This window comes from Crocodylus porosus, unplaced genomic scaffold, assembly GCF_001723895.1.
Source record: "Crocodylus porosus isolate Cpor-Errol unplaced genomic scaffold, CroPor_comp1, whole genome shotgun sequence".
Classification (NCBI taxonomy): Eukaryota; Metazoa; Chordata; order Crocodylia; family Crocodylidae; genus Crocodylus; species Crocodylus porosus.
In genome coordinates this window covers 3063596-3077451 of record NW_017728931.1, presented here as the reverse complement: position 1 = coordinate 3077451, position 13856 = coordinate 3063596, and the positions used below count along the sequence as shown (strand labels likewise).

Below are 13856 nucleotides of genomic sequence, written 5' to 3'. Positions count from 1 at the left end.
GCCGCCCGGAGCTGTCAGCGGGCCGCGCCGCCATTGGTCAGCTGGTTGCCGAGGCGCCTGCGGCAAGGGAGTTAACCCCGCAGCTGCTGGGTCACTAGTCAGCACATTAGAGAATTAACCTCCTCCCCTCCCCCCCGCCACAATGTACCTTCTGTCCAGGAAGGAGAGATACAAAGTTCGCATTTGGGAGGAACAATTAAAAAGCTAAAATGCAATATTCAAATCTCACATGCCATCTGTCAGCCTGCGCGGGGAGGCAGTCCCGGCGCGCGGGGCTGCTGCCAGGGCTGCGAGGCCAGGCGAGCAAGTTGAAACACGGGCCTGCAAGGGAGATGTTATCAAAGGAGACAGACGGTCGAATAAATAAGGACCATGGACAGGCCCAGAGCAGGGACACAGGAGAGGCATTTATTACAAGAGCAGGCTTTGCCCTTTCCAAATCCAGCACATCCAGCACATCTTTCTCCCGGCATTGCTCTGCCCGGCACTCATTGTGCTTTCTCCCCATTTCTTCCTGAAGAGGGAAAACAAAGTCATGCTCCATCTACTGGAGGACTGAAAAAAAAAGGCATTTCCTTTGGCTCCTTGCCCTGGAGAAACACCCAGAAAGCCATCTTGGCCCCCTCTACAACACAGGGCCCTGACGTGAGAGTCTCGTGCTTACCTGGAGTGCGAAAAGCGCCACTGTCTTAAGACCTCACTAAATAATCCCAGGCCAGGCGTACATAGGCAAGTGGTAACGGTTGTAGTTCAGATAACTGAGGATACTTTCCTCCACCAGCTTCTTGTAGATGCTTTGCTGAAAAAACCTTTTCAGGTACTTCTTTGGCTTCTCGGAAAGGTGAAGTTCCCCATCCACTATCTCGCAAGCTAGCTGTTCCAGCGAAGGAAGGCCATCCCCCTGTACGACAAGAGAGAGACAGGGCCTTGAAGATAAACATCTTGATAAAACCATGGTCAGTGGATACAGCCACCTGAGCTTGCAGGCAGGCCAAAGCTGTCATTAGGCAGAGGACACACCAGCATTTAAAAAAAGCAGCCAAGAATTTGGCTTATTTAGCAAATGCACAAGTGGCTTATAAAGGATGGGAAAACATATTCAAAACGCTGAGCATGCAGTTGGGACATAGAAGCAGAGCCTTATACAGAAATAAATGTCAAAGGAGGCATAGGTAGGCATGATGCACAGGTATCCTTTATTGGCCAGAGAAACAAATACCAGTAAACATAAGATAACTGAATTTTTTGTATAGCTGGACACCTCTCCATCAGCAAGAGCCTTCAAATCTCAGGCACCAGATAAATTAGAGTTTGCTGCTTTGGAAATATTAGGTCTTTAGCTTGAGGCAGGTGGCTAAGCCCTCCTTTCACCCTTTCATTCTCCCCACAGGCTGGCCAGCAGAAGCCCTGGCAACAAACAGAAAGGCAGCTGGTTGCTACATTCCTTGGAAGGCTGCGAGGGCTTGGTGGCAATGGGTATCAGGAAGGCAGTGGAAGGATTATCACACAGGGCAGTGGTGACACTGTCCTTATGCCTTACATGGCACTTTCATTATAAAATTGCAATTTCAAATCTGAATATTTTTTTTTAAAAGGATCTTTCAAACCAAAGAGTTCTCAGCTATTTACAGTTGAAAAAACAAATGGAGGTGTGTGGCTGTGTGGACATGTGCGTACATGTAGAGACTGAAATAGATGTTGTGTGCATATGAGATCTGACAAATGTCTTCATGTGCAAAAAACCCCCCAATTTAAATCTAATTTCCAGATATGTTTCTGGAGCTCTCAAATTTGTAAGTAACTTAGGACTGCTTTTCAGAGCAATACTAGCTGCCATCTGAAAATCAGACCAGTAGGTCTTTTTGAGGACAAGTGCTTTTTCCTGAAAATCTTTTACTGTGCATGTGTGCTATATGATTTTCTACTAATACTTTAACAGCTGATGGAGGTGCAAAAACCCAGCTCTACCATCTGCCTGTTTGCATAGCTGGAGCTCTGCATGTTGAAATAAACACATGCTTGTGATCCTACAAAATGGGTAAACATTCAAAGCTTGATCAATCAGGTTTTGAAGACAAACAAGAACATCCTGTGCAAAAGGCACATAAAATAAATACAGTGTTAGCGTTGAGAATTTAACCACATGAAGTTACAGTCCTCACGCTAACTGGGTTTTCTGTGCACATATCAGTTTGTATACCAAGTGTCTCCTTAAACGTTGTGCCTTAATAGTTGTAGATACGTTCCAGTTTCTATGAATGCCATTCTCAACTAAAATAATCCTCTTTGAAACACTTCTGTGGATTATTTGAATTTTTTCATTTAATTGCTCATTTATTTTCATGATCATTTCCATGACTTTATCAACTGGAACATGAGCCCAAACTGGAAAAGGCCAGCTCTTAGCTTTCACTCAGTTTTTGAGTACAGCGAAATAATAGAGCAGCTCTCCAGAGACCCTCTGGGCAGAATTCTATTTTCCTCAGTGGATGACCAAAGTGCAGCTTGCAACCTACTCTTGAGTTACCTGATTAAAATGTGGATCGATTCTCTTACCCTCTTTGGGCATAGGAGTTCCCCCTTTACAAAAGCAGGACCACACCCTCTGGACTTATATGTGCTCCCCTTATAAGAAGAGGAGCTCCCTCTGGAGCTCCATTGACAGCTCCCTATTCCTATAATGGGGCACACTTACATGCTGAGAAGGAGTAAGCAAATTTTAGCTGGGTAACTCAGAATTGGTCACAAGCGGCACTTTAGTTGTCCACTAGGTGACACACCATTCTGCCCTTTCGATTTAAACCAAAGGTGCAGCATGTATTTATTACACACTTAACAGCATGCTCAGTCGATGCTGTATAAACATATGGAAAGGACACATTTACAACATGCCTGGTGTGTAAGAATCCATTAAAACTGAATCAAAATTATGATACACAAAGAGAATGATCAATCTGCATTCAGATACAGGACCAAGTCCTGTGACCCTGCCCTGAATCAAGAAGGGGGCTAATGATTTTAACAGGATTCTTTTTGTGTGCCAGGGCTTATCACATGAGAAAAGGTTGCACAGTTGAATCCATAATCTTGAGGTCTCTAGCACACCATTGCTATTCTCCCAAAACATTCACATTCTAAGAGGTAAAGCACAGCTGAATCATGGCAGAAAAACATTCCTCTTCAAGCTGAACCTTTTGCTCAGATCGGGTTGTGTTTCTTTTGATGATAGCTGTCAAGAAAGTCTAAAAATAAAACCCTGCCTAGACACTTCCTATCCTACAGTGATAGAGAGACAAGACTATCTACCACCTTATTGATTCTGGTATCCCCTATGGACTGTAGCGATGTTACTTAAAAAGAGAGTTGGCAATTCTGTATGGCACGTGAAGAAAGCCCATACAAAGTACTTCAGCCAAACAGAATTTAAAATATATAAAATGGAAGCAAAAGGTGTGAGAGGAAGTGGGATAAAATAGCACCAAACAATCCAGGGCACCAGTACTTCTTATGGGGTACCATAAGATTATTTTAAAGGTACCATGTAACATTAGGTCCTAGGTGTGCAAGCACCTACACAGTTCACATGATAAACCCAGAGATTTCTAATAAGAATCCCTGGTGTCAAAACATTCTGACCTGTTGTGGTCTTTCTGAGCTCTCTGTAACAGGAGAACTGCTGTTATTTCTCTGTACTCAAAAAATGAGTGAAAGCTAAGAGCTGGCCTTTTCCAAGGGGTACTTTGAGGCTAAAAAAAAGTTGAGAGCCATTACATTCACTAGCCAGTAGAAAACTTCAGACCAGAGAAAAAACTTCTGATGGGAGACAAGAACGTGCTTAATTTTTTTGCATTTGGGGGCTATTCAATATGTCAAGTGAGGTCAACAGGAGTCGTCCTACTGACTTCAGCGAGTTTTGGATCAGGTTCTGAGAAATAAAATCAACAGATTACTATATATTTATATTCAGGTCAATAGTGCAAATTCTGCAGATGCAAATTACATTAGCAATATCTTACATTTCCCACCTAGCTCCATAGGTTGGAAAATTCATTTATCAGCCAAAAAGCCAGTTGAAGTTATTTTATCAAGTAAAGTTTTATATCTTAAAGGATCCCAGATTCTAGGATTGTATGTACAATGATTTATATACGTCAACAAAAAAATCACCTATATTTAAAAAAAATGATACTAACTAAAGAAATAGTGACTTCAAGTCTGAGTGGCAAGTTTGTAATAAGTTGTTTGACTGGTACAAAAGTACTGTAGAGAAAAGAGAAAGCAACTTACATTATGACAAACTCTACCAGAGGCTTTGAAATTTGTAAAGATAATTTAGCGGTGCATTAATACCACTTTATAATGCAGAGGTTCTTTGTCTGTTTAGGTTTTCCAAAGAAAATTGTTAGACAGAGAAACTTAAGGAAGAAGACAGGGGAGCAGAAACCTAAGTGATCAGCAACAACAAATTAGTCAAATAATAAAATGCACTTGCTAGTCATTTTTCTTACCTGCTTGGATGTTAGGATTTGGCGCAGTTCTTTCTTAAGATCAATAAACCGATCGTGATAGATGGCCAGGGACCAAGGTTCGCTGAAGTAGCTGGTTAAAAAAGAAGAAATTTAGTTATCCTGTGAACCTCTCATTAACCACTAATAAAGTATTTACCTGCTTTTTTGCTTTTATAAATTACAGTTCTGGACCCATCATGATCGTTTGTTCATAAAATGCCTCCCGTAACAGCATGGTCAATCAATTCTTTTAATGGATGTTCCTGATGTACAGCCAGCTTCAGTAATTACATTTAAAGTGGCTTAATTCAGAGCTGTGGCAAGACCCAGTGAAGAATCCTGATTTTATCAGAATTTAAAAGCCTGAAGACCTGTAAAGAACGGTGTCTGCATTATCTGTCCTCATTTGAGAAAAGCAGATTGCAGGATTAACTGAACTGCTGCATAAACAAATTAAATTTGTGTAGACAATGACACAAATGTTGTTCATCATTAAGGTTTCTGGATTAATAAAGGGTAGAAAAACAGGCCACCACAGTGTTGCAATATGTTCTTTGCACTACAGCACTGAAGCTAAATTGAATCTCTTTGATGAGGAAACTCTCTTAACTTTAATATTAATGCCACTGACCAAAAGCATTAATTAAAACATCTTTTCTGCAAAAACTTAGGAAAATGTGGATAGCTATTTCCTCTAAGCAAAGAGCAGCATGTATCCCTAGATACTACAAATGTCAATAGAGGCAACTGGATCACAAAGAGACTGGTAATTCCTATTTCCTACATAGTGAAAAACAGTTTTCCTGGTGTCTATAATGTACCAATTAAACAGTGTATACTCTTCAGTGTCATTCTCAGTAACATGAGCATAGAATGTACTGAAAAGACAATAGGACCAAAAGACCCAGCCAGCATAACATATTCAGCTACCTATCAGATAAACAGAGCCTGATCCTGGAAACAGTAATGCAAAGGCCCAACACATGTCAGCAGTCCCACTCAAATCAATGCGACTAAGGATGGGAGTCATGTTAAGTATATGCAGGATCAGGGCCAAGTTCTTCCACATGAGCCTTGCAGTCTGTTCCCATCAGTGGGAGCATTCATATGAGCAAAGACAACTCAACACCTAACTGTAAAAGGATTTGGGTCAATGACCTTTAACTACATTCCCAGGTAATAACACTAAAATGGAGAGCCGCAAATAATTTTAATAATAATTTCCGTACTTCTTTTGAATAGAAAACTTTTAATAAATGTCAAATGGTGCTGCTTTCTCTCTCTGAGCTTCTTTTCTCTAAGAACGCCACTGAACTTCAAACTGTAATAATGGGTCACAGTTCAATTGATTAGCTCCACCAGAAACAGTTAACAGAGCTGTGCCAATTCTTCCCCATGCTCATCTACCTGCCACCGTCCTTGCATTTGTCTCTTCTTTTGGGTGGTAAACCCCTCTGCAATAGGGGCTGTCTCTGGTCTGCATTTGTGCACCACCCAGCACAGTGGGACTCCAGCTGCAGCTGGGGCCTTTGGATTTTTCCATGAGATAAATGTTTACTGCCACCACTATTTATGCTATGTACTTGGTATAGTATACTCATCTCAGCCTTTCTGTTTGGATAGCAAAAGGAACATCTAACTGGACAGTGTCAGCATGTTACCGACAGTGACTTCCCCTTGTTATTTGGCTGGGAAATCTAACAACAGATGAGCTCAGTCCTAAGAACCCTTTTTAACAATGCCCTTTATCTTTAATAACATTTCGTATACCTGTCAAATACACATAGAAAGAGCCAGACATTTTACCAAAATATTTGAACTAATTTCATAAAAAGCCATTCACTTAATGACACTGATAAACCATGCAGGGAAGAAGCAGCACGTGGGTCACTAAAAAAGGCCCATATTTGCTGGTGAACTCTGCCAAGACCTGAATCTGTATGGACAAATACATTTCTTAAATTTCACATCTGGTATCTCAATTTGCAACTGCTACTGGTAAATTATTTTTTTACCTTATGATCATTTGAGGGAGAAATGTGTTAGAGCAGGGGTGCTCACCTGCTGTGGCCCATGGGTCAGCCAGCCTGTAGGGCTCCCCATGGGTCTGAAAAATTGGCAACAGAGGAACAGTGGCAGCATTAATTGCCGCTCACCAGCTGCCAAATTTCCAGACCTATGGAAAGCCCTGCAGGCAGATAGCATGTGGCCCTGCACTCTAAAGCAGGCATGTGAGGCCAAGGTGGTGCCGGGCCTGATCTGGGTGGTCCAAGGTGGGATCTGGGTGCCTGAGGCCTGATTTGGGTGGTAGGAGGCCAGATTCAGGCATGCAGAGCCCAACTCTGCCCAGGATCTAGCCTGTGGGTCAGCTTCACAACACTCATCCAGCCCATGGGGCTGAGAGGTTGAGCTCTGCTGGATTAGAGTGATACAAACACAGACCTGGGATCTAGGCACTCCCATGTTTCAATTCTGACCTGATGTTGATTTTGTGAACAAGAAAAATCTTGTAACTGTCTTGCCCAAGTAAACTATTTATCTGTCTTCTTGAGGGGCTGTGAGGATGAAATAATGCTTATAAAATGTTTTGAGAATGCTGAATATTATTGTTTTATTACTAGTTCAATTGATAACCACATCTTTGGATAATTGTACCACTGATCTCATCATTCCCAGACTTGAGAATTTAAGGCCATACAGTATATAGCTTAAATACAAGTCCTTTTCGCCTGGAAGCAGACAATTTTTTGTTTACACTTTCAGACTGGCTGGGGACAGGATTTACCTCTAAGTAGCCACTGAATACAAGATTCCCTTTGTTCCACCTCAAACAGGGGAATGTAATGACCACAGATTGTTTTAACGTAGAATCAGTTCTCTCCCCACACTGAGAGCACTATTTTTTCATTGAGAGAGAAATCATCTTTCTAATAACCACATTTAGATTTACTCTCTCAAGAAGTGATGCATATTTCATTAAACAGAAGTTTAATAATGAAAAAAATACACTTGAAGACAAACCAACAAGTTGACTTTCTGAGGTTCATTCTAAATTTTATTACCACTTTAACAGTAGTCCCTAAGGGCAAGCTGTGGAAGGCTTGAAAGTATAATGCTCTTCAGTGTTCAAGATGAAGCTGGCATGCTACCAACAGAGGCTCAGAGGCTCCTCAACTATCATGAGAACAGCATCTGCCACATGTGTTTGCACCATTTAGTCTTTCATAACCTGCCAAACTGATCAGGCTAAATATGTACAAGATGACAATGTTTGCCAAAGGCATAACGGGTTTTAAAACTTGGTCACTTCCTAACGGGGACCCCCTGCTGGTCAACTTTTATATCTACAGAAGCTATCATTGGAAGGCATTTGAAATTTGATGGGGTGAAATGGTCTCCTTTTGAAGACAATAAGTGACATCCTTTTTGTTGCTAGGAAGCTGTTCTCTCTTTTCATTGACAAACAATATTTTAAGTCTGTTCTGCCTCACTTGTGTAGCCTATGAAGAAAAAAGATGAAGGAAAAATATCCAGTGTCATTCTACACAAAAGGTGCCGAATCTTTTTCATTTAAAGAGACACAACGTAACAATGGACAGATAAAGTTGGCTCACCCTGGAAAATAAACCTGTATTTACCTCTGCAGTATTCACATGGATGGACTGAAATCCAAAAGCCATCTATTTTTATTCTCCAGGCTTTTATTTAATTTGCTACTACACAGCACTTTCAGAGAACAATGTTTTTCTGTGTGAAAGCTAATTATGAAGCTGCAGTAGTTCTCTGATGCTTATTGGTGCTCCTAGGAAAAAGCAATTGAGGGCATGCCACTGACCCTTATCAACACTTGCCACCACTTAAGTCATTTACACAAAGACATCAGATTTTTCCTTGACTATACACATTTTAAAGATTCTGAAAGGTGTTAGCTACTTTTTATCCCAAGAATGCCAAGCTCCGAATCCAGGACACAATGCCTGAAGAATTTATCACATACAAAAAAGTCCTTTGACACATGAGTAATTGGAAGAGGTAGCACACGGTGAAGAGGCAAATACATCTATACATTTCTCGAGAGAGCCCATATTCTGCCAGGCAAAGATTTTTATGATTTTGGTAACAGTTCTCACTGCCACATATTCCAAACTTCTGAAACCTGAACTCCCAAATCAGGAAAATGAAACTAATCCTACTCTCACCTAAAAATCAAAGCAATTTTCCTTGTGTCTTTAGATCCCTTAAATCTATTCTCATTACGTCCAACTTATGGGAACGATCACTTTTCCGAGTAGAAGCCCATGCTTGATCTATGGAGTGGGTGTACCTGGATATCAACAAGTAGGTCAGAGTCTTCCCACTGGTGCTACTGGAGAAATAAAATGATGAAGATGACAAATGTTTGCATGTGCCATCATTCTGATATAAACTTGTCCTGGCACAAACAACATAGCCCAGGATTGAACACATGTGGCCAGTATTAATGGAGATCGGTCAGCATTTACAGGCTCAGATTTCAATTTGTGATTATTCAAGAGAAAAAACCTGAAAAGGCCCATGGAAACAGTAAATTAACTTGAAAGTATTAAAGGGGAAATCCAATTGTGTCCAGTCAGTCATTTGCCTGACTTTGTGGAGAGATTTCAACAAATCATGCCTCATTTTTTTTACTGTAGCCACCTCTCCCAGTATTTGCTATTATTGCAATGGGTCTTACAGCAATGAACACAGTAGGAGCAGTTTCATGACTTTTGCTTGGGAATTTTTTTGTGAGTTTTGTCAAGAAATTATTTACAACTTGTACTATGTACAGATTTTAACAAAAAAGGGCAGGTCCACAGCCTGGGGAGCAGCAATGCACGGGACAGCATTGGCTACTGTAGTGCTGACAGTGGTTATTTTTGCACCCCCCACTCCAAAGGTGGTACTCATAGCTCTTGCACCAGTCACCCCCACCAGTGATGCTACTGTAGATTCACTGGCACCTCACTGAAGAACAGAAGTACTCCAAGGGGCAGGCAGGTTAGGTGGTAGAGAGAAGGACAAGCTTATTGCTTAGGACAGTCTGGCTGGGAGTCGGAGTGGTGTGGAGCACCTTGCAAGCAGGCAGTGTCTTGGATTTCCCAGATGTCCTGGATTTCTGGGATTTCTATATGGTCAGCCTAGTTATAACGATAGTGTCCTTCTGGATTCCTTATTCCTTCTAGAGATTTGTCTTGCTAGAGCCGCTAAAAATGCCAATCTGGAGCCAGCCAGGAGGCTGTGCTCCATCATATCAGATTCTGATTTGTGACCTCCAGGCTTCATTATTTAGTAATTTCTTAGAACGAAGCTTCTGACTTTCAAAATTTCTGATTGGTTTAGAATACAGCAGACCAGCTATTAAACAACACATCACTCACTATTATTTTTTCAGATGACATTACTTAATCTGAGTAATTTTATTCAGTCCATAGGCTATCATTATGTTGTCCTCCAGCTATGCACATTTTCAGTTTGGCATTAAGTGCTATATTTAAATAGTTACAGGCTTTTGGCCATGGCAAAGACATCTGAGAATTAACAGAGGAAAATCCCCATTCTGTCACAGATAAAGACAGGTGTTTTATACATAGTTTAGGCTTGTGTGCCTCACTTGAACAACTAATTGTCATAACTCCAAAAACACACAGATTTTGAAATAATGATCTCATAAAAATCCTCGAAAATTGCATTTAAGCAACTAACACATATCAATCAACATTTACACCAAAATGTGGCAAAACCAAGAAAGGCTAAAAATAAATACTTTTATGAAGATACAGACTCAGAGGCATCTTACATGAATGGAAAATACAGAATATGGAAAGTATATGGAAGCTTACAGTGATGAAACAATCAATAAAGTTTTGGTCTGGACAAAACGACAAAGAATAAAAAATATATTCCCTGTATGCTGGGGACAAACAGTTTTTACAGACAAGAAAGGATGGTTAAAATTCTATAGTCAAATAGTATTTGTGGTAATTTATATAATGACAGAATCCCGTAATTCCCTGCCAAAAGAGGTCCTCTGTACAATGAATGTCACCATTTTGTGCCCAGACTTTCTAATAAACACCAGACCAAAGCAAAACCAAATGGTTGAAACTTATACAGCACTCAAACAAGTCAACCCTGATGGAAATGGATATCAGGGCTACTGCCCCTGACATGGGTCAGCACTAAACACCTTAAATTAAAAATGTGTTCTTCACAGATAATCACGAGGTGTGTCTACATGTGCATTTGATGCAGGAGCAGTTTATGCACAAGTAAACTACATTTGAGCAAATGCTCCCAGGCAGGTATCCACGCATGCAGGGACTTGGGAGCAGATCAGCTGCTTATGGCAGCAATCTGCTCCCCCCCTGCTGGCCCTGCAGCAGCCAGGACCAGCTCTAGGTTCCCCCTGGGTGCTAGCTCAAGGACTGGCAGAGAGCATAGGGCCCAGCGGGGGCTGGGACACTGTTCCCTAGCCCTGGGGAGCTGCCTGCTGCTGGGGCAGGCTCCACCACTGGAGCCCCTGGGGACAATGTCCCCCTGCCCCAGAATCCTGGAACTCCTGGCCCTGGCTCCCTGATCAGGGGCAGGGGACTTGGAAAGAGCTTCAAGGAGGGGCAGGTCCCAGCTCCCTGCCTCGATCAGCTGGTGGAGCAGCCCTCAATGGCTCAATTGGGGCATGGGGCTGAGACCTGCCCTTGACCAGGACAGTTCCCACCCCCCTCCATGATCATGGGGCAGGGGCTGGAAAGCCTGTTCCTTGCCCAGTAGAGGCTGAGAGATCCACAGTCATGGAGCCAGCACTGGGAGAAAAGAATCTCCCAGCCTGAGCCCCACAACTGCAGAGCTTGGGTGGGGAGATAAGGATCTTCCAGCTCCCTGCTGTCTGATAGCAATGGCGAAGTGGGGGCTGGGAAATAAGGATCTCTCAGCACCCCCTCCCTGATTGCGATCTTAGAGCGGGGGAGGGGGAGTAAGCATGTGCACATGTAGACATGCATGCTTACTGTGCAGTAAACTGCTCTATTGTGCAGTAACGCATCTCATGTAGATGCACCCACTGTCTCTCTATGCTTTATTTTTTCTTTTCTTTTTCTGTGAGAGAGTTGCTTCTGGAGTGTAGTGGTTGTTCAGTGTCACCATTATGCTCCAGAATTTGCCACCAACACCAATTAACCAGTGAGCATAAAAGACATACTGTACATAGAGGAGAAGTTGCACAATCGCTAGCTCCGGAATGTATGTTCACAGAAAAAAGATAAAAGACAGTGAGACCCAGTCACCTGTGGGAGAACAGTTTTCACGAAACAGTGACTCCATTTCTGACCTCATTGTCTTTATACTCAAACGACATCTATAAGACACCTTCAGAAGATGGGCCTGGGAACAAACATTCATAACTTTACTAGACATTAAGCACAATGGAGTAAATACAGACTATAGTTTCATGACTCATTATAATCTAACTGGTGTCTTAAAACCCGTCTCTTCTAACCTCTCAATACTCCACAGATAATAAAGACCCTTTTCCCTTCTGAATGGTTTTGTTCTTTTATATAATTAGGTTATCTATTTAATAAGATTTCTCTTGCTTTGAAGCTAATTTTGATAACTTTCCTTTGCTCCTAGTTTACAGCCCTCCCTCATTCCTTATTGCCTGTTTTCTTTTACATATGGGCTAGGGACAGAAATTATACATAAACCGGTATAAGTGATCAGAAACCAGATACCCTCCAGGTTCAAGTCCCTTAGCATCCTAGGATGCTTTGCACCTCCCCGGCAAACATACCCCTTGCTTGGGCCAAAGGTAAGTTAGTTTCCTTTGGCCCAAGCTGCCAGCTCCAGCTGAGCAGGGAGATGTGCTGTAGTGCCCCCGACCCCAGCTTCTGGCCTGGGCCACTCCAGGAATGTGGCTGCATTTTCAGAATCAAAAGTGAATGTCTGTTCACTTGCTTATTGGTTCAATATATGCAGTTTAGTCTAACTTGCAAATGTTGAATCAGTTTAGCCTCAGACTGTCTGTAGTTAGCCATGGCATTGAACAAAAAACATTGTTTCGGCTGGTATTTAACTTAGACTGTACCTACTTCTTTCCCTCACTTGGAGAAGACACTTTGTACCTGAAGGCTTACTTGACTGATACAGGATTACCAAATAATGATACAATTCACTAATTAAAAAATTGACATTTATTCAGCAGGAATATAACATTTTCAAAAAGAACATCAAATTGAGAACAATTCCCCTTTGAAATAGTTACATACTAGATTTCAAATCCAACATGTGTTACTAGCCTTTAAAACACTGTTATCATATGTATTATACAAACATACTAAAGAAGTAAGCTCTTGCTCATAAAAAGTTATATATTGCTGATTCAGTGGGTCTGTAAGGTGCACTTCTGCCTGACTTCAGACGAACATAACTAATTCTCCATACAGATATACTCTCATACAGGAATCTTGTGATCCCATTTCAGAAAAAAAACAGCCACTGAACTGGATACAAGTTTTGCTTATGGACTACAATGATGACTGTAATGGACCTGATCCAAAACCCACTGAAGTCAATGAAGAGATTTCCAGGGCAGAGTTCTATTTCCTTTTGCATGGTTAAATGGTTTATTTTAAGCCATGTAAGTGGAGGCCTTTTTGGCACTTACTGGCAGTTTTCAATTCTATTATCCCTGCAGTATGAAGACATAAGCACACACATTATTGAGCCTGCATAGTAGGCTATGCACTGGAGAAAGGGCATGCATAACACTTAATGCCTGATGATTAGAGCACTATGCTGGGAAGACTGAAAAGTTCAAATGCCCTTTTGGTGGTGGTGGTGTGTGTGTGTGTGGTGGGGGTGTATAACCTGGCTCTATGCTTCCTCGGTGAGTATCTTTACCATTCAGCATGTAGGAATACACTGGAGGGTTCCTCCTCCTCTGGTCTCTAACACCTACAAGGTGTGGGCTTTTGTCCAGTTAGAATTTCATGACTCAGTGTCCACAGTGGTTGTGCTCACATAACTGTATATCTGCCCTGCCAGTAGGGGGATTACTGCACATGGTCAGTGTGTGTGAATGTTTGCACATCCATAATGAGAGGACTACAGAATCACAAACTGTGCGTAAGTACCAGAAAGGCCACTTACATGGATGCAAAGCTGCCATTTAGATGAACAAAGTGAAAGAGAAATCTGGACCCAGTGACTTCAGTAGGCATTGAATAAGAGCTTCTATTAGGATAGACCACGGGTAGGCAATTATATGAACTGGAGGACCACTTAAGGAGTTTTAGTGAGCTGTTGAGGGCTGGGGTGGGGGTGCTGTCACAG

General features: G+C 41.8%; 1 protein-coding gene across 2 annotated transcripts in view; it reads right to left on the bottom strand.

The window, feature by feature from the left end:
* Positions 1–387: 387 nt before the first annotated feature.
* Positions 388–13856, bottom strand: part of CFAP61 (cilia and flagella associated protein 61) — a 208535-nt gene continuing 195066 nt past the window's right edge. For both annotated transcript variants that reach the window (XM_019544070.1, XM_019544071.1), the window contains 2 exons: positions 4509–4599; positions 388–901 (listed from right to left, as the gene is read on the bottom strand). In XM_019544070.1, the coding sequence (XP_019399615.1) occupies positions 701–901; positions 4509–4599 (292 nt within the window). In that variant the 3' untranslated portion in view covers positions 388–700. The remainder of the gene's footprint in view (positions 902–4508; positions 4600–13856) is intronic.